The sequence below is a fragment of the Egretta garzetta genome, unplaced genomic scaffold (assembly GCF_000687185.1).
Source record: "Egretta garzetta isolate BGI_Z169 unplaced genomic scaffold, ASM68718v1 scaffold197, whole genome shotgun sequence".
NCBI lineage: Eukaryota > Metazoa > Chordata > Aves > Pelecaniformes > Ardeidae > Egretta > Egretta garzetta.
In genome coordinates this window covers 2,358,275-2,384,502 of record NW_009260274.1, presented here as the reverse complement: position 1 = coordinate 2,384,502, position 26,228 = coordinate 2,358,275, and the positions used below count along the sequence as shown (strand labels likewise).

Here is a 26,228-nt window from a genome sequence, read left to right as displayed (position 1 = left end):
CAAGCTGGGAAGAGCATAAGAACAAAATACATTCTCCCTAAATTGCATCTCCTATTGCTGCTATCAGAGACAGAATACTGAGCTAGATGGGCCACTGTCTCATCCTGTAAGGTATTTCTTATGCTCTTGAACATGAAAAAAAAATTTAGGAATTATATTCAAGAATATGAAATTCTATCAGGAAGATTAAATACCTTGTTTATGTGATTGATCAAAAGACAAATACAGGAATAGGAAGGATTTTCTGGTTTCAGTTTCCAGTTTCTTTATGTCCTGTCATCCAGAACAGAAACAATATTAAGCAGAGGCCCTTGTTCTGCACATTTGTAATGACCTTTCTGATGATGACTTGCTTGTGCCATGCTGCAGGCATGAAGTAAAGCTGTTGGTCTGTGAAAACTTCCACTCAAAGGAGTCTCAGACAACCAAAATGTTTCACCTTTTTTTTTCCATATCAAGCCAGCCAATCTTTCAAGCGTGATCTATGTAAAAAGAGAAAAAAACCACAAACCTTCAGGATGCCACAGAATTATTTTAATTCCAAGTAATGTATTTAATTGATGTAATAACATGTTGCATTTTGAAAATAGTACATTGACGCATTTCTAAATGACTGCTAAAGATATACAAGAGGTTTAAAGCTCCTGATGGAGAGGGATATCTCATCCCAGACTGTCAAATGTTATGTCTCCATCTGCTATCAGAAAAAAAGCTATATTACATAGTAGGAAATGCAATAATTAGAAAAAAAAGAAATATTAACTTGGAACAAATACTAACTTTCTGAAATGTTATGTCTCCATCTGCTATCAGAAAAAAAAGCTATATTACATAGTAGGAAACGCAATAATTAGGAAAAAAAAGAACAAATATTAACTTGGAACAAATACTAACTTTCTACTTCTAGAGATTAGAAAGTTATGAGTGCTCATTTCAGTTGTTCACAGCTTCAGTAGTTAAATCGACGCTTCAGTAGTTATTATAATTTGGATATATTTTTTATGAGTTTAAAATCTGTGGTATTTTCAAGAGGAAATAATTCAGCATATTTTTTTTAAAATGCAAAATCATTCTTTATAATCAGAATGAGTATTGCTATGTAATCCTTACTTTATAAACATATTTACTTCATATTTTTTTTCTTGGGTTTTAAACTAAATCAAGGCTTGCTTTCAAGACACTTTTAAAGGACTACAGAGTATCTGAGGCAGAATTTATACACCCAGAATACAGGAACAGTTACACTTTTCTTTCCTCAACGGGAACATAAAATTTGTAGTAGTTGTTTTAATGTAATGAATGTTAAAAGTTAATATCTTATGGATAGAAGCTGATTATCCCTCTGGTAATTTTTCAACTTTCATGTTTCAAAATTGAGTAGAAAAAACTAAATTTGTGCTGAATTTTCTGAATTGTTCCATTACTTTGTTGGTTTTGAACTTTACGTTAAACGCTCTTAGGTGTTCTAAGAAGCAAATGTCTGTCTATGGTTTCTTTACTTCATTATATACTATAAATAATAATATAAATAAATACTATAAATAAATAAACCACTTTATCTTTGGAAATGTATATATTTCATATATATATTGATTTTGTGGCCATCCTAGAAAATGCATGTTTGGTGTCGTTAAAATGATTAGTGTTCTGCAGGTTTTTAAGGGAAAGCATATAGCAGAAAGCATTATCACAAAAATATTGGTTGGGAATATGAATTTCTAAAATGTCTGCTAGAAAGCTACTGCCTAGTAATAGAAAAAAGTTAAATTATACCTGAAAGAAAACGTATTTATGATTGACAGCTGCTTAAATATGTCTTACATGTGTGGGACTTGTTTCGTGACTACACTGTGCTGCAAGAGCCATTTGATTTCTCTCTCTGTTGGTCGACACTCGTTATAAGCATATAATGCTTTGTATCTCTTCATGGAGCTGAAGATGCTTTTACTTATCTTGCCTTGTATACACAAAATTTTTTGTTGAAAGTATGAAGTCACCAATTCCTGTATTTCTAGGGTATCGTCACTGTCGTCCTGGAGAGTTCACTTGTGCTGATGGAAGATGCCTCTTAAATTCCCAGTGGCAATGTGACGGTGATTTTGACTGCCCAGACCATTCTGACGAAGCACCTATAAACATAAAATGCAAAAGTTCAGGTTTGTATTTAATCTTTTGAGTAACATGTGTGACCTTTCTTTTTTGGAAAGCAATGTTTTAGGATTGTAGATAGGCAGATGTAAAACCTCATAGCTTAAATCTCCAGGGCTTTCATGGTGATATTCCTTATGTCTTGCAAGGAGAATGTGTTGTCAGTGCTCAGCATCCAAAACCTCAGCTCACAAAGTTCAAGCCACCAGTTCCTATGGCGTAAGATGGCTGCTAGTTCATTAATGCATAAATTCTGTTAGTACTAAGATAAGGTGATACTATATTATACTATATGATATTAAAGTTTATAGCTTGCCCTGAAAATGTTTAGTGTATTTAATATACTCATCACACAGAAGTAGATCATACAAAAGGGGATGTCAGGGTGTTCTTCCTATGTTCCTAATTTCTATATTAAACATTGGTCTTTTTTTTAGTAAATTATTGACCAAATGTGATTTGTTTTATTGTTATTTTCTACTGGCATAAGTTTGCTGAGGTCTTTGAGTCTCTGAGGTTTTTGAGAGGAAAATGAACCCCAGTGTGCATATCATATCCTACTCTGTGGCTTTTTGAAAGACCAGTTCTCCTGTCTAGATCTTACGACTTTATTGTACAGTAGCCTATCCTTTCATACCAGTTTTGATGGAAATCACTCATTTTCTTTGAGGTGAGGCAACACACCTGCTTTAAATATAAGTGTTCTGATTCTGATTAGAAGAACCTGGATGTAGCTGAGCCAGTGCATTCCAAGTTTTGCCAAAGAAGAAAAAAAACATGTATGCATGTGCATGTGCTCAGACAAGGAATGTGTCAGAATTCAGTCAGTCATGTTACTAAACACCTGAGCATCCAGGGGAGAGAAGCCCTGCTTTTCAAGTTTTGCAAACTACAGAACTGTATTGGGCAGAGATAGAGTAGGGGATTCTCAATTAAATGAAAACACATGTGTAGGAGGGAATAATAAGTCGAACACATTTTCCAGGAGAGGAATAAACCTTTAAAGACACTGAAATGTAAAAACGTATTACAATACTATCAGTAAGAAATGCATATTCATTTTTTACACAATTGTTTCCTCTCACATGTGCACATTGCAGCTGGTCCATGAGAAAATTAATTCCAAATACTAATAGACTACACAAAGTTGTGTTCTCTTTTTTTGTTTTCCAGAGCAGTCATGTAACAGCTCTTTTTTTATGTGCAAAAATGGCAAGTGTATTCCTCAAAGTGATGTTTGTGATAACAAAGAAGATTGTAGTGATGGATCTGATGAGAAAAGCTGCCACGTTAATGAATGCCTCAGTAAGAAAGTTAGTGGCTGTTCTCAAGATTGTCAGGATCTTCCTGTTGGATACAAGGTGAATAATTACAAAATGTGGTGTGATATAATGCAAATTCTTAATTCTTAACTGCTTCTTAACTACTGCGTGATTATAATAAAACTCCAGTGTGCTGTACTTCACTGTAATGAAGTAGCTAACCTACCATAGTAAGAACATTCAACTTTTTATTTCCAGTAAGCAAACAATTGCTAATTGTATAAAAAAACCTGGTATAATACATACTTCAAACCTGTTGAAAAGAACATACAATGCTTTAAATACAACAAATCATACTGCTGTAGACAGAGCACTGGAAATCAGTTGTGAAAAAAGAAAACACATTGGAGTGTATAGCAGGAATAAGAGTTCTCTCTGATTTTCTAAGTCGAAGACATTTACAGAAATATTTAAACAATGTATAATTGCCTTAGTTGCAGAATAAAACTGTTGGATGTCTGCATGGGATGGTGTCCATCCATCATTATTTTCATGGAAGAATCCTTTCCATATTTTCGAAAAGATGTGGTTTACTTATTCCTCAGTTAAAGAAAAAAGAATAATTACTCATTCTACAGGGTTATTTGGGAGGGAATGGTACTTAGGATCGCACCAGCAATAGTTGAAAAGTGGTGTAGGTATGTCTGCTTGTAAACAGCAATGTAGTTAAGATGCTACTTGAAAAAACTGAGACTACATGAAAAAGTTTCTCTCTCTATGTATATCTATTCAAAAAAAAGTTCATAAAATAACAAACAGAATCAATGAGTAATTCAGATTGAATGTATTTGGTTAAACATGTTCAGATATTGATGAATGTTCATCTGGATTTCCCTGTAGCCAGCAGTGCATCAATACATATGGAACCTACAAATGCTTGTGTGCAGATGGGTATGAAATACAACCTGATAACCTAAATGGCTGCAAATCCCTTTCAGGTATCACTTTTTTTTTTTTTTTAAATCCACAGCTGTATCCAAAATTATTTGTAAAATACCTTAGCCCCCACAAACTGTGTTACCCTTTTATGCAAGCTAGAGTTACTTTGAAGCACACTGTACTTCAATAAAAAATAGGAACGTGAGTCAACGTCTGAATGTAATAATAAGTTCCATTTTTAGTATGTATTGTGCTCAACTAATTTGTAGTGAATAGCTACAGTGGATTATGAAAGTTTGAATTAGTATCTTTTTGAGAAAAAGTATTAGGAAAGTTGAAATGCATCACTTAATTCTACTTGTGAGTCACATGATAATAGTATGTTTATGATAGGTGTCTAAAAGACTTCTGCTGTTTTATTTCATCAACTTTAGACTATCAGAATGTACTTCAAACATCGTGGTATGAAAAGGAGGAACAGGAAAAAAAAAATAGAATTTGCAAAATCCATTATTCCTATAGCACATGAAATCCGCCAGTCTTACACGTAATACACAGTGAAGTTCAAGATACTTAAGAACACTCGTTATTTCCTCACCCCTCTGTCTGTGCCACTGATGTTATTTTTATGTGCTTCAGTGAGTAGGATTCGCTAGATCAGTGCAGGAAGAGCAAAATGTCAACAGGAAAGAAGAAAAAAAAAAATCACTGCGTTCTGCTGGATTTCCTTCATAGTGCAGACAGCCTTCAGCTTGAGCAGACTCCTCCTTATTCCAGTCTTGCACAAAGTTGTTTGTGTTTTCTTTTTAAATATCAAATTTTTTCTGTTTTCTTTCTAAATGACAAGAAGACTGGAACCTCTGTCTGCCTCTTATTCCTGTCTCAGGTGCTTCCCTGAGAAGTCAGAGGAAAGACAGGAGAGGGCAGAAAGACAGGATCTGTTTTTTGCCTCACTCCTATCTCACGCTTTGCAAGCCATGCATCCATTTAGAAGCCATAGATCACTTCAATGAGAAGGGGAGTTGGGACACATGATAGCACAGTTTATTGGAGCTGTAATACATCAAACTTCAAAAGTGATCATGACAAAGCTGTTTGTGCTGTGGCAGGGATGGTTGTGCTGTGAGGAGTTGCCAACGTGAATGTTTGGCCTAACGCTGATTTCTTTGCATAAAATACCTTGAAATTTTTACAACAGCGCAGAGTGTTACAGCCGTTCTCCACAAACCACTAACAGTCAGTGCTGAGGATGATGCCCTGGATCATTTAAGAACTGGAGAATGTCTTGAGTTGAACATAAAATGTAAGCGAGGTGGTACAATGTATTCAGTACAAGAGCAGAGTAGGTTGGACAACACATTACGTTCCAGAATGTATGAGCAGCAGATACAACTCTTAAATATTTTTTTAATTATTATTAGGTTGTTTTTTTTTATTTTAGATGCATTCTCTGTTAATAGAGCTAAAATAAAGACAGCTTTTTGAAAAATACATATTTTTAATTTTTTTTTACTATTATGTATGTCAGTGTCAGAGCTGTTTCAAAGAGGTGATGGCATGAAGGAATATGTTTTGATAAACTAGAAAACTAGGGGTAAAAAAGCCAAATCTGGCTTCAGTTCAGAATTAGAGAGTCAAGGTTTGTCCAAATAGCTGTTTCTTCATGTCTATACTGTTCAGAACATTGAAATCTCAGAAAGCAGTGGTCAAAGCGTGCTTGGTTTGCAACCGTAACAAATAATAGTCTTAGTGATAATTGAAAGTGACTGTTGAAATGAAAACCAGTGGTATGAAATATATTTCAAATTTCATCTCTGACAATAAATTAGCATAAAATACAGTATAGTTCCCATATTACAAAGGCAAAAAAATTAAATTACATTGAAAGATATACTAATTGATTGCTTTGTTCATTTTTATACTGCATCATTGATCTTTCTTGGAACATTTGAATGTTTTAAATATTTCTTTCATCCATAACATTGATCAGAGCATGTAACATTTATTTTTCAAACCATCTGTATTTCAGCATTGTATTCCTGATTTTCCATAAATTAACGTAAAAGCTAGTCTAATATATTCTTTCTCCCGGGGTTTAGATGAGGAACCTTTCTTAATTCTGGCTGATCATCATGAAATAAGAAAAATTAGCACTGATGGATCCAACTACACTTTGTTGAAACAGGTATAATCATAGTACCATGCTCTAAGTTTAACTCAATACTTTTATTCTTTTCTAAAGTGTGCAACTGAGAGAAACATCATCCTACAATTGGCGTTGTATTCACCATAGAACAACTGCAGTATCTTCAGAGTATTTATAATACTTTAAATCGACTATTTTATCTGAATTTGACATGATTAATGCTCAGGCAGTTGTTTCGTCAGTCATTCTGATGTACAAAAAAAAATATGTTATTTGTGATCCTCTTTCATCACAATATGTTTTGCACAATTTGTATATTTCAGTTTTCAAAAAAGAAAAACCCCAAAACCAAAAAGAAACCCCAAAACACTATTTGGCCATGTATTATTTGGGCTACTTAACTGTCATATTCCAAATCTATTTTTGATTTAGACAGACAATTCCAAGATTTACAACATTACAATACATGAACATATATCTTTGGCTAAATCTAATTTTTTTAAATAATTGCTCTAAATTATTATAACAGGAAAAAAAAAACCAAAACCCTTATTTGGAAAAAAAACCTACAAAAATAGAAAGTCACCCAGTAAGTACAGAGCTGTCATTTTTAGCAGTTTCTGCTCTGCTTCTATGCTTCACCTAAGTGTAGTTATTTACCACAGATTAGAGTTCCAAAATTTGTTGTAATAAAAACATCTATTTCCTTGAGTACTAATTAATGAATTGTAGAAAGACTACAAAATCAGTTATTGCCAGTCAGTAGCGTCAGGCTTTCTGTGACTTCTTGTGTCAGTAAGCTGTGCATCTTAATGTCACACGTGAGGTGCTCAGGTCTTCACAACAGTAATTACAGAATTAACCATCTTGCATTAAACATTGACTTTATTTAAGCATAGCAAGCATTATGTTAAAGTCTGTTTGTTCTTCCGAAATCCTTCTGACTACCTCTCATTTACATCTCACTGCCTCTCTCCTCTTTTGCTGGTATATCTATTAATAGAAGCCTGTGAAAAGAGGGGAGCAACAGTAAATTTTCTTTATGGTTGGTGCTCACAGATTGGCTCAGAGCTCCATCAGTCTTGAATTTAATCGACTCCTCTTCTGTATGTTAGAGACTGTGTAGCTCCAGCCGCTGAAGAGAATCTGTGTTTTCCATATCGCGTTAATTCACTAGTCTAATAAATACCTCTTCTACAAATACAGCATTTTTAAAAGCATCCAAATGTGAAAGCAAAAGAGGGAGCTATACCAGCAGAACAGGTGGGCTGTCTTCCTCATCAGGACCTCTTGCTGTCCTTGTAATGTTACAATGGGTCGGCTCTTAGACATCAACCAGATGAAGGCAAATACCAGAGCTGCTCTGGCAAAGGAGCAAACCCACCCTTCTCTGTGTATTTGATCTGTGCTTTGACATTCTAACAGTTGTTCATATATAAACTCAGAGTAAAGGAGCTGAAAGTAGGAATTCATTCAGTCTACTCTGAGTTGTTACGTGCCAGCTTTTTCCTCTTATTTTTTTTCCCAAATATACATAAACAGTACAACTGTTTGAATTGCGTCTCATGTATGTTCTTTGCCTTCCATTTCCTTCACTCCTCGTCATCAAAATTCTTAGAATTTCCATAGGCAGAGTAGATAGAATCTTCCTTCTCATTATTTGTGATTTTTACCGGCATTTTTTTAGTTGGGGCACCAAGGCAACGCAAATCACAGCCTAGGATACCGTGTGCTCTGTGTAACAGAAACAAACCAACCCACAGGCTTAAGATGAGTCTAACGCAGCTGATGCCATTTGAAAGCTTCCCTATTCCTTCTAAAAGCAGATTGCACAAGAAATGACAAAGAATTGTGCTAGAAGGACTTAAAAGTGACATGTAGGTCACGAAGAGGAGATGTTGTCTGGACAGAGCGCTCTATTGCAGACGTATGGAAATAATTTTACCTGTAGTTTTAATTCTGATAAATACTGGAACTAGACTGACCCAAAATAAAACACCTGAAAACAAAGACTTGCAGGCAGCCAATTCTCTTTATTAGTCTGGATACTTAAGGAACTTTTACGGTGTTATAGAATATGTAGATATGAGGCTAACTTTTCACAAATTACTGACTTTGGTTCCTAGAATTTTATAAATTTTTGGTAGCCTTTTGTATTCGTTCACCTGTTGTCTCTTTCGGTAAGAATTTGGGATGGGGGCTTATCTGTAGATGCATTTATACTAACAGTAAAAGAAGAGACAGGAAAAGCGTTTTGCAGCACAGTTATGACTGACAGAACTGCAGTTGGTTTTGTTAAAGTGATTTTTGGAAATGAGAAGGGTCCTCCAGCACTGTATTGTTTCAGGCATTTCTCTAATGATGGTTTGTGCAGCCTAATCACTCCTTTCCTCTCTGTTTTGATCAAAAGATAGATTTACAGTATTACACTGTAGTCGTTGGCAGATAAGCCATGTATCTCCTTCCATACAATTAAATATTGTTGTTTTGTTGTAGAGCTGGCTAGTCCAGCGCATCCCCTCTACAACTATGAATTACATTAACGAGGGAAGTTGCCGATCGAGCTGAGAGTAGAATGTCATTGGGCTGATAAGGGAATTGATTAACTGATCTTGTGGTTTTAAAAGGAGTAGAAACTGCATTCATTCTTCTTACCGCTGCTACTCCATCTTCGATTGATAACAACATCTTTGTATATTAAGAATAATCGTGATTTCACGACATATCAGAATGTTAAGCAGATTGTGAGGCAAGGCTTTCCTATTCTCAGATAAGGACAGAAAAGCCATTCTCTGAGTGCAATGTCTGCCATTTAGGATGAAAAGCCATTATTATATGACTGCTCTTTCCAACCTGTAGGAGTACCTCAAATATGATCACCACTCTTTCTTACAATGTATTGGCTTAGTAATTGGAGCCATGGAAAAGTTCCAGATGCCTGCTGGATCTCTAACTTTCACATGTTACGTATATACTACCTCTGCGTGTGTATACACACATATATATGCACACAGTACCTATAATAGAGCATCTAAGAACTGAAAACCTCCTTATTGAAGAATTATCCTTTTTGTAACATCACAGTTTTGAATTCCTGATTAATTTATATCAATAATGAAATGTTTTCATTAAGTAAAGATAATAATTTTTATGAAATTTCTGAGTTTATTGTTATAAAATGAATGTCATCTAGTTTGCCAAAGTAATGCCAAAGGTAGTCATTAACAGAGAAATTGACCAAAAGTTAAAGTATTTACTGCTAAAGTTCATTTTAATAACAGGAAAGAAAAACACAGAAGCTTCATTTAGTTTTATACATCATCTGCATTTATGAAGTGAGATAGTTCTTTGTCACCATATTTATTTCTGTTACAATTTTTATCTTATTCTGATTGTTTACAATTAGTATATGGAAAAATGAGAGAAGTACTTCAAAATACGCAGTCAATAAAACAAAGCATTTAAAATAAGACATGCAATGTATTTTGCATTCTGAATGCTATCCAACAGTTTTCATTCAAACATTTGAATAAATGGACTTTTTTTCTTTTTGTAGGGGCTGAACAATGTGATTGCAATAGACTTCGACTATAGAGAAGAGTTCATCTATTGGATTGATTCCAGCAGACCAAATGGCAGTCGCATAAACAGAATGTGTTTAAATGGAAGTGACATCAAGGTAACTGGGGATTAATAATGTCACTACTAGAATTAAATTTTTTGAGTATTTTGGGAAAATTCTACTTCATGGTTTTAACCCAAACTGTGAGGTTGTGGTAGGTGCATACAAACACAGCATGAGCTAGCAAGTCCTAGTAAAATTTAATTGCATTTCTATCATATTTGAAATAGAGACAAGGACTAAGTGGACTGTATTTTTGAGCTAAATTCCTTATGGCTTAATTGACAGTTGACTGAACTGGCAGTTCAGTGTAGTTTACAGGACGCCAAAGGTATAATTAGATGTAAGCTGTGTAAATACACTGAGGTATTATTTCTTCATATACAGTTTTCTGTGGTCTTCCGTTTGTTTTTGTCTCACCTCCACTACACGGGTAATTAAAATAACTCAGTGTCTTTGCTGTGAATAATCAAGGGTGAAACTGTGTTCCCATTTCTGCACAGCCTGCCTGTTTTACCTCAGTGGTGGAATAAGTTCACAAATCCACTGTTAAGTACATTTGTTGACTTAAGTGAATCTTTTTTCTAGAATTTGTGATAAGCAGTAAGGAATTCTTCTTTACTTATTCTCTTATGTCTAACCATCTTAAACAAGGAACAAATGAGCAGTAACATATCCTGTGAATTTTGTTCGCTCGCTGTACACCAACATATTATATGGAGAGAAAAGATTTCTATTTTTCATTTGCAGCTTAGTACATGGAATTGGCAGATCCTCAGAACACACCGACTTTAGTCTTTTTGAGGGTTAAGGTTTGAAAAAGACTGGCATGAATGAACCTTGTTTCTGTCCTTCACATGGAAATAAATGTTCTTAGAACTTAAAAAATGTGTTTGAACATAAGTTATGGCACTCTGATTCAATTGGGGTAAACCCAAAATCTAGCAAGCACTCAAAAGACTCTAGTGAGTCCCTGCAAAGATTCTTCCTGCAGAAAAAATAGGAGACAGGCAAGTGTGGAATTCAAAATCCATTAAATCTTTAAATCATATTTATTGCCTTTAGACATTTTACGAAACATCCTATTCAGTTTCTTGTCCGATCAGGATGAATCTGTGTTTTGTTATTTTAGGGAATGTTTTCCGGACTGGGGATGCCGCAGACTTTTTCTTTCTAATCTTAACTATTTCAAGGAGAACAAAGAATTTTTCCCTGACAAAAAATTGTAATTGCCAGGTGGGAGAGTAGAAAACACTCCTGTTGCTTTCTAATGATGTGATGATAATTCCATTTTTAAGGAAATACTTCAGAAATTTGAACAAACATTAGAAGAAAATTAGGTTGGGAGCATGGAGGATATTGCTTTTTCTCTACATTACCATTTTGCGATTTATGGAACGAGTGCCATCTTGACAGAGTTTTTATTCAAATAGGATGCCAAATTCAAAGCAAAAATTGTGAAAATAAGTGTATTTAATTTTCATAAGGACATTTGGGTTTTTTTCACTGAAAAAATTGGCCCAGGTTTGGCCTCTGAAAGCTAAAAATGTGTGCAAAAATTTATCAAGAATTATATAATGTAGCTGTCTGATATTCTGTCAGTAGTCTTTTGTCCAGTGCCAAATGATAATTTTATCTCTCTTTGACTTAGGTTAATAGGTTACCATAGCACATATTTCATAATTGTTATTGAAAATAATTAGTTTCCCAGTAAACCTGTTTAAATATTTTATTTGTCATGAAAAACAAGTTTTATGGTTGACAGACTTTTCCCTTGAAGTATGAATTTTTTGTTTTACTATTTACTATAAATAAATACACTATCAGTGTGAATGATACAGTTTAATATATCACAGGATTTCCCTTTTAGAAGATAGCATCTTTTCAGCATACCAGCTCTAGCTTTCTTAGTCTTGGAAATGTGACAGCATCTTATTTTTCTTCTGCATCTGATCACAGAGGAGATATTTATACAATTGAAGCACCAAGATTTTTACATAAATGTGTTCATTACACATTAACACAGTGTTTTATGTGTAGCATTGTAGATTCAAATGAAATCTGTTATTGGAAAATGCTGTAGTAAGCTGGATTGTGTACATTAAATGTCACACTGGTGATCACAGTGACTGGAATAAGCTTAAAGTGACCCTCCAAAGGAAAAGTCAAGAGAAAAGAGAGACTAATTACTTTGGTTGATGCTTCTAGATAGTGTAGCTAAACCACTATCTTAAGTTTGCAGAGCTATGCATTTCTACGTGAAATGTCCCATGTTACAGCACAGCAGTTGCTGCAATTGCACATTTATAGAAGAGTGAAGATGCTAGTGCTAAGGTATTAGAAAGTGAAGTATTTTATTCATATTAAAAAATTGGTGCATGCCTGGATTTAATTTCAAAAAGATATTATAAGGCAATAAGTAACCTAAAAGTTCACCTGAAAGGGTGATTTTACATATTCATAAATAGAAAATTGGTTTAAAGCGTCTCACAGTGTCCCTTCTTATCTTGAAGGCTTTTCAGTATCTTCAAATGGTAAATAAAATTAAAAATAACCCATTCACTTATACATAATCATGCTTATGTGTAAAGTTTATACTCTCCTGCACATGCTTTTAGTGGTGAAGATGACGATAAATTAGAATGCGCACTACAGTAATAAATCCATTATTAGTACTTAAGAAATCTCAAATATTTTCAAGTATCACACACAATGATTTTTGTTTCCCCCTTAAGTTCTAGTTGCACAGACCTAATCAGGAATAGAATAGGTCAGAATAGACCTTATGAGGAGTAGACTTTTTAAGCTTAGAAGAAGTTGGACTCTAATGATTGGGAATATTCAAATGTCACTCAACACTTAAGGTTAAGTACTCACAGCCAAGGAAGATTGAGTCATACAATCATGATGAGATTTGTAATCATGTATATCTAGCGGTATTTGTTCAAGTCTTGGAATTATTCCAGTCATCAAAAACATTGAGAATATCTCATCCCTGTCAGTAGAGTGTAGGCTTTCCAGTAGGCCACTAAATTGCTTCTGTCTCTTAGTTTGTTCCTTAATAATGTAGTCCTTTTGAAATTTAAATAATTCTTAGAAAGTTCCTCTTTCTTCTGCCATATGAATACTGGAAATAAAAGCACAGTATTTACTTTCCAACTAGGTAATCTTTTTCTGTTTGCCTGAGTTGAGTGTCCTTATGGTCTATCTGTCATGATGACATATGGCACCACTGTGGTATTAAAATGAAATATATGCCGATGTAGACTGGTGAGAGAACCGGTGAGCTAATAAGCAGACATGTTTGAGGGCATGCTACAGGGAGAGAAGCCTCATCTCCATTCTGTTCTGTGAAAAATAAAAAGACTAGTAAAGGGGAAAAAAAGTATTTTTCTTTTTTTTTTCTTTTTTTTTTTTAAATTAAGACAGAAGGAAAATTAGAAACTTCAGATGAAAAATGAAAGATACAAAATTCTTAAAAATTAGTGTATAATGCAGGGAAGCTGTAAATGTGATATTTACTACATCATGGTATTCTCCATTCTCCCTTACTGTAAGGAAAGTCTCATGTTGTCTCAGTTACTTAAGAGTGTCATTACTTCAGAATGTCATTGTTTAACAGGACATAACACCTATCTTTCGCACGTTATGTGTCACTGTGTCATAAATCCAACCAATCTCTGTATTCTGGTATTATTAACTCTTGAATTGTTATTCCTTCTCCTGGTATCTAGATGAATAATTTATGTTACTTTTGCTTTTCCAGGTAGTCCACAATACAGCTGTTCCCAATGCACTGGCTGTCGATTGGGTTGGGAAGAATCTCTATTGGTCTGACACCGAAAAGAGAATTATTGAGGTGTCTAAACTCAACGGCTTATACCCTACCGTCCTTGTGAGCAAGAGAGTGAAGTTTCCTAGAGATCTGTCCTTAGATCCTCAAGCTGGGTATGAAGCAGCCATTTTGCAGTAATTCATATTTAATCCTAATTTTATATTTAGATATTTTTTAAGATAGGAAATACTAATTATTTTTTTATTATCTAACTTGCAGCTACATTGGATTTCAGTTGTCTAAAATGTGTTACCAATGGTTACTATATCATAATTACATATAAAATTGGTATAATAGAGAGATGAATGCAGGTACTATACCATGTTTTATTACATCCACTACTCTGTAAATGTTTTCTTTTGGTAGGAGGAAAAAAGGTATTTCAAAAAATATCCCTATCTTTTTTTAAGAAGTGTGTTACTAAATAACAAAAAGTTCCTATTATGTGGCAGACAATTCTTATGATTTGGTTTGTTTATTCACTGAAGTGAACTGTCTTGTTAGCACTCTTTTCTGTGTTTACTAGCTTCCAAAATACTTTAGGCCATTCAACTACCACATATTAGAAGACTTTTTTTTTTTTTAATAGTTTTTGCGTGGTAACTGAAGAGTGAAAATGCTTAATCCCACATTTTTACTCTATAAAATTGAAGTTTTATTTTCATGCAAGTCTAATAACTGGACTGTTTAATTATTAGAATACAAGGAGTTTATTTCAGGAGACTTAGTTTCTAACTTTAGGTTTTTGAAATTTGAAATGATCAATATGCCTGAAAATTTATTGCAACCACAATGATAAGAAGTGAGAACTGCCTAGTTAAAGTAGTGTGTTTACTGATACCTTTAATTGCTAATCGTATTATTGCATGACTTATTTATTTATTAATATAAACCTATGCTTTTATTCTGAGTGCAGTTTTGAGCACCACCACCATTTTTGATTTCTTGACTGGTGTGACAGCTATAGGAACCATGGACATGTTTTTTACAGCTATGTTTTAATATTAAAATATTGTAATTTTTCCCATAAAATTGATATCCTTGAGAAAATTAACCTAATACTATGAATTTTAAAAAGAAATAAAGAAAATAAATCATCTTTCGTTTATTTAATATTTGATTTTCACAGAATCGTGGAATGGTTGAGGTTGGAATGGACCACTGAAGTAATTTTGTGCAACCCCAAGAGATACAAGCCCTTTTTATTTTTTTTCTGTTTGGTTGGGGTTTGGTTGAAACAAACTTTCTAGCCATTTCTATTTGATCAAAAGCAAATCAGCATTAGACTCAAATAAACCATGTAATTGAGATGATAGAAGAAGAAAGATTTTATGTCCTTGAAACAGAAAATACATAAAAACACTGGGGTGTTTCCTGATTATGTGACAATGTGTCCTGCCACAGCCATTGGTCTCTGGGTCTACATGGCTCAATATGCCGTTAATGCCTCATAACCAGAGGCCTCTCAATTCACCAGTAAGCCATCATCTGTATTAAAACTATCCACTAAAACATCAGTGTATATTTAATTGAAAGTCATTAAAACCTGGTGAATTTCTAACCAAATGTATTCTCTTAAATAAATATTTATGCTGCATATAATCATTAAGAAAAGTAACGCTTATGAATAGTAATACTTAAAGTATTATCCAGTCCCTGAATAAATAAAATATAAGCTATGGAAAGTGTGCCCTCTGTCTTTTCAGATCTGAATTCCATATGTAATGCTTTCTGTTTTGTGGAACATTAGGGATCATCTCTAAATTGAATGAATAACGCTATTTTAGTGTCTTAATACACTCTTACACCATCATGGTAAATTAATGATTCTTTTCATCTCTACATCTTAAGGCTCAAGAAATCACCTCAAAGGTCAGTGACAGGAGAAAATTGTTGAGTTGGACTGGACTCTACCTAAACAACGAAAAGCAGTGTATTTACTAGCTAAGAAATGTCACCTATCTACTTTACTATTTTTAAGACAAAAGCCATTTTCTACCAGTTCTTAGAACTAGAACTGAATTTTCTTGTAACTGTACCCTTTCTTCCCTGTAGAATTTGGCAGGGAGGATGTAGACATTTGTTGAATGTATTCAAGATACCAATACATGGTATCTCTCTCTGGTTGCCTGGGCATCCAGGATATGTTCCCTGTGTATGCAAAAATCAACTCTATGAAGTTTGTACAGAGAGTCCCAGTCTTGCAGGAAGGTTTAGGTATACACAGACGTAATACACTTCTGGTGTTCCTGCTCAGTGCGCAGCATGTGTACAGACTCAGCTTTCCGAGGCCAAGCTCTTTTCTTTTTTTTAATAAATGTATTTATTCATTTCTTCTTTTATTTTAATATGGAAAGCTGCTGGAAATATAAACTGTGTTTGCATTTCAAGTTCAGAGTTATTGTTTGAAATGGTATTAATTGCATCTTAGTTTTTTCATCACAAATGAGAAATGCTACATCTATTATATTGCTGATGCCATACAACAGTAATGCTGTTTCTGAAGAAAAAGTTTTCTGTTGCAGTCAGTAGAGAAAGTTCCCTTTCTCTGCTGCTGATGTGGAGCAGGCTCTGTGCCAACAGATTGCACCTGTGTTTTGCAGGATACCTGTAGCTGTTCTTAGGGCCACCTTTTTCTCCTGCACACAAATAGTATTCCAGGTGGCTATGAAGAATATGAGCTGCATCTGGGTTTTTGAGAGCCTGTCCAAAACCCCTAGAGTAGAAGCATATCAGCTTCCCAGCTGGAAAGATCTGTCCTGAGGTTCTAAGTAATGGCATACAGCAGTAGCAACATGCATCCATGTACCAAGTAATAGGAGTTTTTCCTTTTTTTTCTCTTTTTTTTCTTTTTTAAAACATGCTCTGTATTGTGGCTAAATAGCATATTAAAGAGAAAATTGCTGCTTGGCTTTCTGACAGTCTTTCTCAGTGCTTTATCCATTTTTAAGCCTTTTATGTGAGAAACTGCTCTAATGTTTTGGAACTAGTACTTCTTGAAGTAATACAATTTGCATCATACTTCTATTAACAAGAAAACAGATTTTTATAATATGTGTTAAAAGAAAAAGTAACTGTAATACAATATTTGTCATAAGTTTAGCCATGATGCCATTTTTGCAGGATATGAGATTTGTGAAGTCCAGTCTGGACAGTAATTCAAATTCGAAGGTATCAAGACTAAGTAACTTAAATGCACTTTTTACTAGTCCATAATGAATTTGATGAAATCACAGGTAACATGACAACTCTGCCATTCAAACCCTTTACATTTAGCACACTCATTTACAGACAGGTCTAGGAAAGTCAAAAAATCTGTCTAGAAAATGGAAAAAATATAGAATAAGTAGTGATTTATTCTTGTGATCAACTAAATAAATTAATTATCATTATTATTTTGCACCTCTAAACAAAGCAGCTGTTGTATTTTGTTTTACAGATACTTGTACTGGATTGATTGCTGCGAGTACCCTCACATCGGCCGTGTTGGTATGGATGGCTCCAGTCAAACAGTTGTCATAGAAACACAGATATCTAGACCTATGGCTCTTACAATAGATTATGTCAACCATAGACTGTATTGGGCTGATGAAAACCATATTGAGTTTTCTGACATGGACGGATCTCACAGACATAAAGGTTAGTCAACAGGGGGTTTTTTTGTTGTTTGTTTGGGGGGTTATTTTTGTATAGTTTTTAAATGGAAGATGCTTTTGCATGTTATGTATAATTATGTAAAAACTGTACTTCAAACCATTTTTGCATCCTTTATTGATACTTTTTTTTCTTTTAATCAATATTTTAAAAGTTGTTTTTCATATTCCTTCTCTGTTATGAATAATTTTTAAACGTGCAGTAACATGTTCATGGAAAAAATGTCAAATGAAAACAGAAACTCTAGGAACAGACTCAGCAATCAGAGGCTGCCCTGTAAATTCTGTACACTAGTGTATGTTTGCAACACGTGTTCTTGACCAAGTTACAAAGCCAGTTAATTTGGCTGTTAAAAGCAGAAGGGGTATGTACTGTGTGCCATGTGTCAGAATGTAGCTAAAAGCAGCCTTTCCTCCAGCCCGACCAAGCCTGGAAATGGCAATAAGGAGACCAGTACCGCAAAGGGGATTTGGGGCTTTCCTGGTAGGTGGGTAAAATAATAACTTTTGAAATACATAACAAAGTAATCTTTATCCCTGTGTTCTGCTTCTCACCTGACAGATAATTAAAAAGCGAGTATCATTTATCTATTTTTTATAAAAAGTTTTATGCTATGATGAATAATTCTCACATTCAAAATGGTATAGTAAAAGATCTTTCATCTTAATTCAAATATGTGAAGTACTCAGCATCGGTGTGCTGTGGTTTTGGTTTTGATTTTTTTTTTTGAGATGAAACTGTTACTTGGGCTCCTTTCCACAAGCTTTACCCAAACCTCAGAACTGCTGCTATCCTGGTAAAACTTCATGCACTTGGCCTTTTTTAGGCTTTTATCTCATACTGGGTGCCGCCAGTTTTTCTCCAAACCAGAGTTCATTAAATAACTACTTTATTTTCAGATTGAAGCTTCGCTGTGAAACAAAACAACAACAAAAAGTTTCCTAGGCCTCGTGTCCATGAATAGTAAGTTATAAATAGATAATGAACAATTCAATGACGGTTATTTGAGGTGGTAGATTGGAGAGACTACAGCAATAGCTAGGAGAGCTGTAAACATTCCCATTAATCTCAGCATTAACTTCCGTGGGGTTTGTGATGAACACAGGACAGTCATAACCTGCTCACCTAAGCAGTACTTGCGCAGACATACCCCCGAGTGCCAGCTGAGTCTATTTTTCTGACAGATAAAGCAAAGCTCCGTACTCCTCTTGATATTATTCCCTGTGCTGCTATCCTGCTATTTTGTTCTCATACAATTATCCTCTTACTCTTCCTTCTGGATCTTTCAAAGGAAAGAAGTAAATAATAGCCAATGTGTCTCTCTTAGCCCTGACCTGACTGCAGTGGTCAAACCTTTCTCAATTTTCTCTTTCAACCTGAAAGCTTCAGAAATTTTCTTTCTCAGAAAATGTCCTCTTATCACTACGTTTCAGAAGATATCTGCAAAATTCCAGTCATGCTGTCTTTGATGTCCTTGGTCTCCAGCCTGTGGGTTTCTTTGGCCCAAGTGGGTAAAATCAGCTTCAACTGTTTTTATATTCGCGGAGCTAATGTCTTCCCCTGAGGATATGTGAACCTAGAGAACCTGCTGCCAGTGATGAGCAGTGTTTCATAAAACAAATTTTCTTTCTTCTTCAGCAGAACACCACCACTGCTAGTTTTAGACAGCTGAATGCGTCCATGACTGCTTAAGGAGCATGTCTGACTCTCTAGGTACTGCAGTTAAAGTGTTAGAAGTCAACTATAACTGGACATTCTGTAGGCTTTCGTACCTGATAGTTTTATCATTTCCATTTGTGAATGAAAATTTATAGAAATTTGGTACCAGCTAAATATCTGAGGCAAGCTCTGTAAGTGACAGTGACTTTGTGTAAACCTGGTATCATACTACTTTTCAAAGTGCAGATGATACATAAAACATTCAAGCTATAAGAAACTTTTGCTTTGGGAGAAAGCTCCTGAGGTATTTAAATTACATGGGAGGAAGAGTTTGTGTTTTGCTAATGCTGTTTGTCAATTGCTGTTGTCAGGAGCTTCACTCAAAATGTGATTATCAAACCAAAATCAAGTTGTAGAAAAGTTTCTGTGGATTTACCAAAGAACTGATAGAATTCTTGGTGTCTGAAATGGATCAAACATGCCTGTAGGTGCTCCAAAGAGAATTTTGCAGATTTCTTACACAATGATCATTTTGTCTTTAATCCAAATCTTTTCCCTGCCTCCCCCCTTCTCCTGGCACAAACTACCAAATAAATTTTTAACGTCTTCACGTTTCAGCACAGGACTAGAAATATTTCTGGAAGATAAAATTTAACCGTTTCAAATTAATTGGGAAATAACAGAGGAAACATAATAAGGGAAACTCAGGGAGTTTCAGTAGTTGGGGTTTAGAGGAGGTGAAACTGTGATTCCTTATAGCTTGCTGATATGAGAAACTGTAATCCATGCTGATAAGCACTTGAAAGAGAAAGGTCTGTTTCCTACCTTGTGATAACTGTGTTTCTTGACATATTGTTCACATGGATTTCACGGTCCATTTTCCTTTGTCATTTTGGGACACTTTGTATTGTCAAAGTTAACTAAGGGATGGCTGAGTTTATTCTATCCTTTTTGTTTTCTCATGGAGAATGATACAGGTGCAGATATGATAACCATAAAATACATGCTCAGGGAGCGGAGAAGAAAGGCTAAATGCGAATCATGTGAGTGATGCGAGCTGAAGTGCTAGTTACCGTAAACTAAGTATTTTTTCCACCTGTTTCTGTGACCGTTGAGGATAAGGCTAGCTTGCTGTGAGGTTTTTTTCTGCGAATATGTTTTTGGATCTTAAATTACCTGTTACAAAATGTATCAGAAAATGCCGCAGAGATTTCACAATGTCCAGTGAATAAGTATCTTGTCAGAATGGGTAGATCTTAGCTCATAAAGAGATATGATGCTATGAGATAGACTGCAGTGTTCCGTGCTCTGCACTAGCTACTTCTGGAGGACAAACAGAACAATCTTAGGTTCATTATTGACATGCTGCATGTTAAACCAGGGAGAGTTTAGTCCATGCAATGGGAATTTACATGTATTTAGATCTTTGTGTTAACACGTTTTTGCAACAAGTATTTTTTTTTTTCTTTCTTTCTTACAAATCTTGAAGATTTTTCAGGAAAAAGAAAACATCTGCTGCTTTTCTCTTGTAAAGTTCCTCTGCATTTCAGTAGAGAAATGGGCTTTTATAATTATCAAGAGAGTCCTAGTAAGAACTTTGAAAACGTGCTAACTAGGCCAGAAATCTTACAGTACTTAGGAGCTCTTCTTGGCGCTAGGGGCAGCAATGACCTTGCTTTATCTATTTGAAGTTTAATGCTTGATTATGTAAACTGTCTTTAGAGCTTAGCCAATTTAGCACTGCAGCATTTACAAATGTTATGCACAGTAAATGATAAAGCAAGCATTGAAGCACTAATCTGGCTAAGCACTAAGCTGGTTTACTTCCCTGAGCTTTAAAAAAAAAAGAAATTTAAGAATTTGTCAGGCTTAACAGCTGCTTTTGGTTCCCACTGCCCAGAGGAGATGCAAGCTTCACAGTTCCCTGGGTGTCTGATTGCCTCATGCAGGTTTTCCTATCCCTCAGAACTTTTAAAACCCAGAGGTGCCTACCATTTTCCCATTTCACTCTTTGAAGATGAGAATCTCAGTATAATGAAACTATAAAAGTGGAATCTGATGGTCCAGTTTAGGAAGTAGAGAAGCTTCTCTGAGCTGAGATTAGTCCTGTGTCAAGTTCTTTGATGTTTTAAACTATAAAAACAAAAGCTGAGTGCTGCCTTGTTTCATTTTGCAGGGGCATGAAAATTAAGCAATGAAAAAGTGTTGAACCTTAATGAATGTAGTATTTGTAAATTACTTTTGTAGTTGTAACACAGTTAACAAAGAGAAACTTTCCTATAGTATCTCAATTCAAAAAAACCCTTTTCTTCAGAATTGGCTTCTGCCTAAGTGTTTACAGTCTCCAGAATTGGTGTACATATATGCAAGTTTTAAAGTATTGAGTATTAAAGGGTTTTGAAGATTATACACTTTTTTCATTTTTAGCACCTGTAATTTCAAAAATTGCTAATTGTAAGGGCTTTGTAGGTAGAATTTGTGTCTAATTCCGAACCCTGACACCAAATTTTCATAAAAGAGTAAATCGTTATTTCTGAAATTGTCCTAATGTAAAAGTAAGCTAAGAGATTACAGAAACCAATTCCTCCCAGATTTATACTGCAGTTTTCATTGCTCAAAAATGAGAGAAGTCTAAAAAGAGGATTTTTCAGGGCGGATGAGAAATAAAGAGTAGTTCTGATATTGCAACAATTTTTTTCCCAACTTTTGAGGAGTCTATAGAATTACTCATTATAGCCACATCTGGTAGCACGAACTGGTAATTGCTTCCCCTACACTATTGCATTCTAGATTCAGTTTTCATAACTGTTCAGATGAAGTTCTCCAATTCATGTCTTCCTAAATGTCATTATTTTATTGTATTCTGTCTCTTTTAAAGGATAATATTCAAGAAGAATACACAGATTTACATATATTAAAAGCAACTCACGGTTGCATTACTCTAAGATTCCACAGCCTCCAGTTTTTGGAGACCAGTTTATGAAGATTGCCAACAGGCTGGTTTCTGTATCTTCCCCTGTTCCTGTGATACTATGTCCAATTTTGATTAGAATATAAACCTCTGAAAATAATTTTTCATACATGCTCATTAAAAACTTGACAGACGTTCACTGGTAAAGTCAATGAAGTTTCTATATAAACTGGACACGCTCCATCACGCATTTTCAGGGGTGAGCGTTACTTTCCATGCAGTTGTTCCCGTCAGAAAGCAAGCAGAACAGAGAACACAAAATACAGCTTTTCTTGTGTCACAGTGTCTCCCCCTGCTCATATCAAAGCCAGCAAAAATGGGAGGCAAGAGGCAGCCTCCTGTTTTTGATGAAGAAAGTTGCAGTGTGTTGAACAGCTCCTATAGTTGTGGTAGATGATAAATGAGATAAACCAAAGGGGCTTAGCAGTTTGTGTACTCATAGCCGGATGATGGCAGGAGATAATCCGGGCAGGAGCATGGAGAGGCAAAGATGAAGGAAGGAGTAGTTTGAGGGGCACAGTGGGGATGAATATTGAAACCAGCAGCAAGACAAAGTGTGTAGGGGGCTGGTAGGCACGTAAATGGTCTTTATAAATTTGAAAATTAATTAAAGAATCTTTGAAACTCATTAGCACCCTATGAGCAATTCTGCTTGAATAGTGACTTGTATGTATTTGAGAATAATTTAATCACTGCTGTGACAGCATGCTACTCTGTACTACCATGGTGTAACTGACATATGAACAACTACTTGCAGGAAAATTAAAAAGGCAATAAAACATTTTGAAGTGGGACAAGAAAATATTTCAGTCCTATATTTGGTAAACTGATTTCATAGGCAGGTTTCTGAAAATTTATTCATCTCTCCTTATGGTATCATTATAAATTATAAGTAATTGTAAGCTTTAATGCTACAGATATGTTTGTAACTTAAGATGTTTAGATTTAATTTAAGTCAAAATGTCCTGCTTCTTTTGTGATAATAGTTTGGGGATGTATAACAATTTTTGAGTAAGTTTCTTATACTGAGATATTGTCAGATTTAAATATTTCAATTACATTTTTTTGACTGGAAAAATATCCTACCACTTTAATGCTAGGACTTGCATCTTCCATACTTACCCAGTATGGTTGTGTGATGTATATATTACATTTGCAGAAAGAAATATGTATGCATGCACATGTTGGTATTAAAAATAACAGTAATATCATCCCAGAAGTGTATTCATATATATATCTTTTTTCTGTGAAACATAGCTTCATTTACTGGGATTAACATATATAGTCTATTAATAATGGGGTTTTTTGTTCATTGGTTCTGACAGGTTTGGTTTTTTAAACAAAATGACAATTTAATAAAAGTAATAGTGATTATAACACGTCTCATCTTTAAAAAGTTAGGTTTTAATGTAAAATATTTAAATATAATTGCATCTGTCAAAATTACATACTTTTTCACAAGCTTAATAGACATAACCTTATTGTCATTATTCGTTATTAATTTCATTGTCTAAGCACTTTAATTCTTTATCAAGAGGAGCAAGTATCAGGAGTAAGTACTATACAGGAATAAAAAAATATTGACTGTTTCTTGAAGGGGTTACAATCCGAATGTAAAATGAGACAAAAAATGGTTACGAGGGAGTTCAGATGAAAACGAGGCCAGTGATTTCAACGCGAGAGGATCAGCAGTTTCCAAGTTTGTTTTCATAGGTATAATGGCTATTTTCTTATTAAGTCCTGTTCTTCCTTGATGCTGTTTGTCTTTGGAAGGTTCTTAATTCTTCCTAAGAGTTTATCACTGGTTCTATTTGGGTCAAGATGACAGTAGGCTTTTTTATTTTTATTTTATTGCAGTTCAGGAAATCAAGAGTTTCAGAGAGTGGAATGCGAGATAATGTAGCCTGGTTTTTAAGGTTTTTTGACCAATGTAAGTCTTCTGTCTTTGGGTGCCAAAATTCTTAAACAGAAACTACTCTAATGCCATGGTGGGAGAAGAGGATCATTTAAAAAGTTGCTTAACAACAATTAATTACCTTTAGCAGATGCTTACCAGCACTGGATCTCTCTTGGGGTGTATTTTTGGGAGGAGCATGGTAGGAATCTTTCACCCCTTCTATTCTTGTAGACTTTGCCCAACGGCGTGGCAAGGCGTGGCAAGGTTGCAGTCTCTTTTTGGAAAGGAAGGAGACAGATCTCTTTCTAGCTTGGAGGTGATCAGTCAGCTTCTCCTTGAACAGGAGCCGAGCACCAAAGAAAATCTAACCTTGGTTGACGTGATAGAGTACAGACATTTTTGTAATGTTTATTGGTTAGAAGAAGTCAGGATTTGTCCTTTTTGAGGACGCTTTTTCTTGGCACATGGATTTTACCAGTTGACAATGAGAATTTTGTTGTTGTTCATTTTAGTTAGGGTATTTGCTTTTACTTTTGGAATATTTGTGTATCAATAAAATCTGAGTGACAGTGGGCTTCACTGCTTCTGTATGGCTTCCTCAGTAAGTGTAATTGTAGTTAAGAAATCCTAGATGGCATGGGTTTTGCCCCTGAAATTCAATGAACATTTTCTTATGCTTCAGTAGAGCTACTCAGAAAATATAAGGGAAACAGAGTTCACACAAGAGAAAAGCAGACGTTTTTTATCACAGATATGACTTACAGCATATGAATTTATATTCTTGCATCAAAAATAGTAGAAAATGCAGGATTGAAAGACACGTACATTTTATGTCTGTGCATGCTTCTCATATGTCTACCTGATTGTGTTCCCTCTTACAGAGTTACGTGGCTCTTCTTCCCTTAAGTTCACGCAGCGCTTTATCTCCCTTCAGTATGTTATCTATTGTCATTTTTATTTGTGTTCAACTATCTAATAATTTTTATTTTCTACTGCTTCTGCTCTGTTGCAAGCCTCACCTTCTTTTCCCTTTTACTACACACCTGTATTTCTTCCGCCTACTTTTTCCAGCTTTCTGATAGGCCTGTGCATTCCTTCTTTTTTCTCTCTTATTTTCCTATCACAGTTCTCGGCATCTTGTTATTTGGTCCAACGCTGTTTGTGATGAGCATTCAGTGTAAGAAAATCCATGGTTTATGCATAAAATGGAACCCCAGTAGAGAACTAGAGGTGGCAGTAAAAGGCCTGTTATAAAAGGAGGGATTGCAAAGGACTTGCACATCTCTGGCAGGAGGCAGCTGTGGGGGGAAAAGGAATCACAAAAGCAGATTTCAGAAATTACATTTCCTCAGAAAAACATTAAATGTTTTCTGTCCTTCATGATTGCTGAGTAAGGTTTTGAATATGCCCCCGTAATGCATTTTATTGAACAAATAAGAAGAGCAGGGTCTTGAAAATCAAAGTAAGTATCAGTTTGAATTAATAAAATTCTGTCACTGGCACAAAATAAAGCATTTTTTATTCATATGTGATACATAGTGTATGTTGCAGTATATGAAAACTGGTGTATATGTTCTGAGATGTACTATCTTCAGCTGTAAGAAACTTGAGTCACTGAAATAAATATTTGGGACTCAGTGGAAACAGCTGAGTAATACTCTTCAGGCAAGGAGTTATGGAAGGGGCTAAGGGCACTTTGTGCCTCCTCCTTTATGCTATAGCAGTTGTCCAGTGTGCCCAGCCGTGGTGATGGAGTCGGAGTCCTATGGGGGTTGGGCAGTTATCCCTGGTCTGATGGAGCTTCACTTATGTTGAGTTTTCGTCATCCAAGAGAAAAGAAAAGCAATATGCATGGGTTACAAGGGTTTATTTAAGGCTTTGATGCTCTAACAACAAGGGGGGGAAAAGCGTGTGTAGTAAGTACTGTCTAGTAAAACACTTGCAGACTGCTAGAGCTGTCTCCAGTGGATTATTGGCCTGCAGGCGGGGTGTTTTTTCAGTTATTTTTGCTGAGTGTTTTGAGGCATGGATGGGGCTTCAGCTTATTTAACACAATTTTGGGAGCTTTCATAGAGGCTGTAGGGTGACATTGTTA

The 26,228-nt window shown here is 35.1% G+C and overlaps 1 protein-coding gene across 1 annotated transcript in view; it reads left to right on the top strand.

Annotated features, from left to right (window-relative positions):
* Positions 1-26,228, top strand: part of LRP1B (LDL receptor related protein 1B) — a 595,001-nt gene that overhangs the window by 468,966 nt on the left and 99,807 nt on the right. The window contains 7 exon segments of the mRNA XM_035897882.1: positions 2,016-2,156; positions 3,322-3,541; positions 4,248-4,408; positions 6,449-6,534; positions 10,052-10,174; positions 13,884-14,065; positions 17,392-17,591. Coding sequence (XP_035753775.1) covers positions 2,016-2,156; positions 3,322-3,541; positions 4,248-4,408; positions 6,449-6,534; positions 10,052-10,174; positions 13,884-14,065; positions 17,392-17,591 — 1,113 coding nt within the window.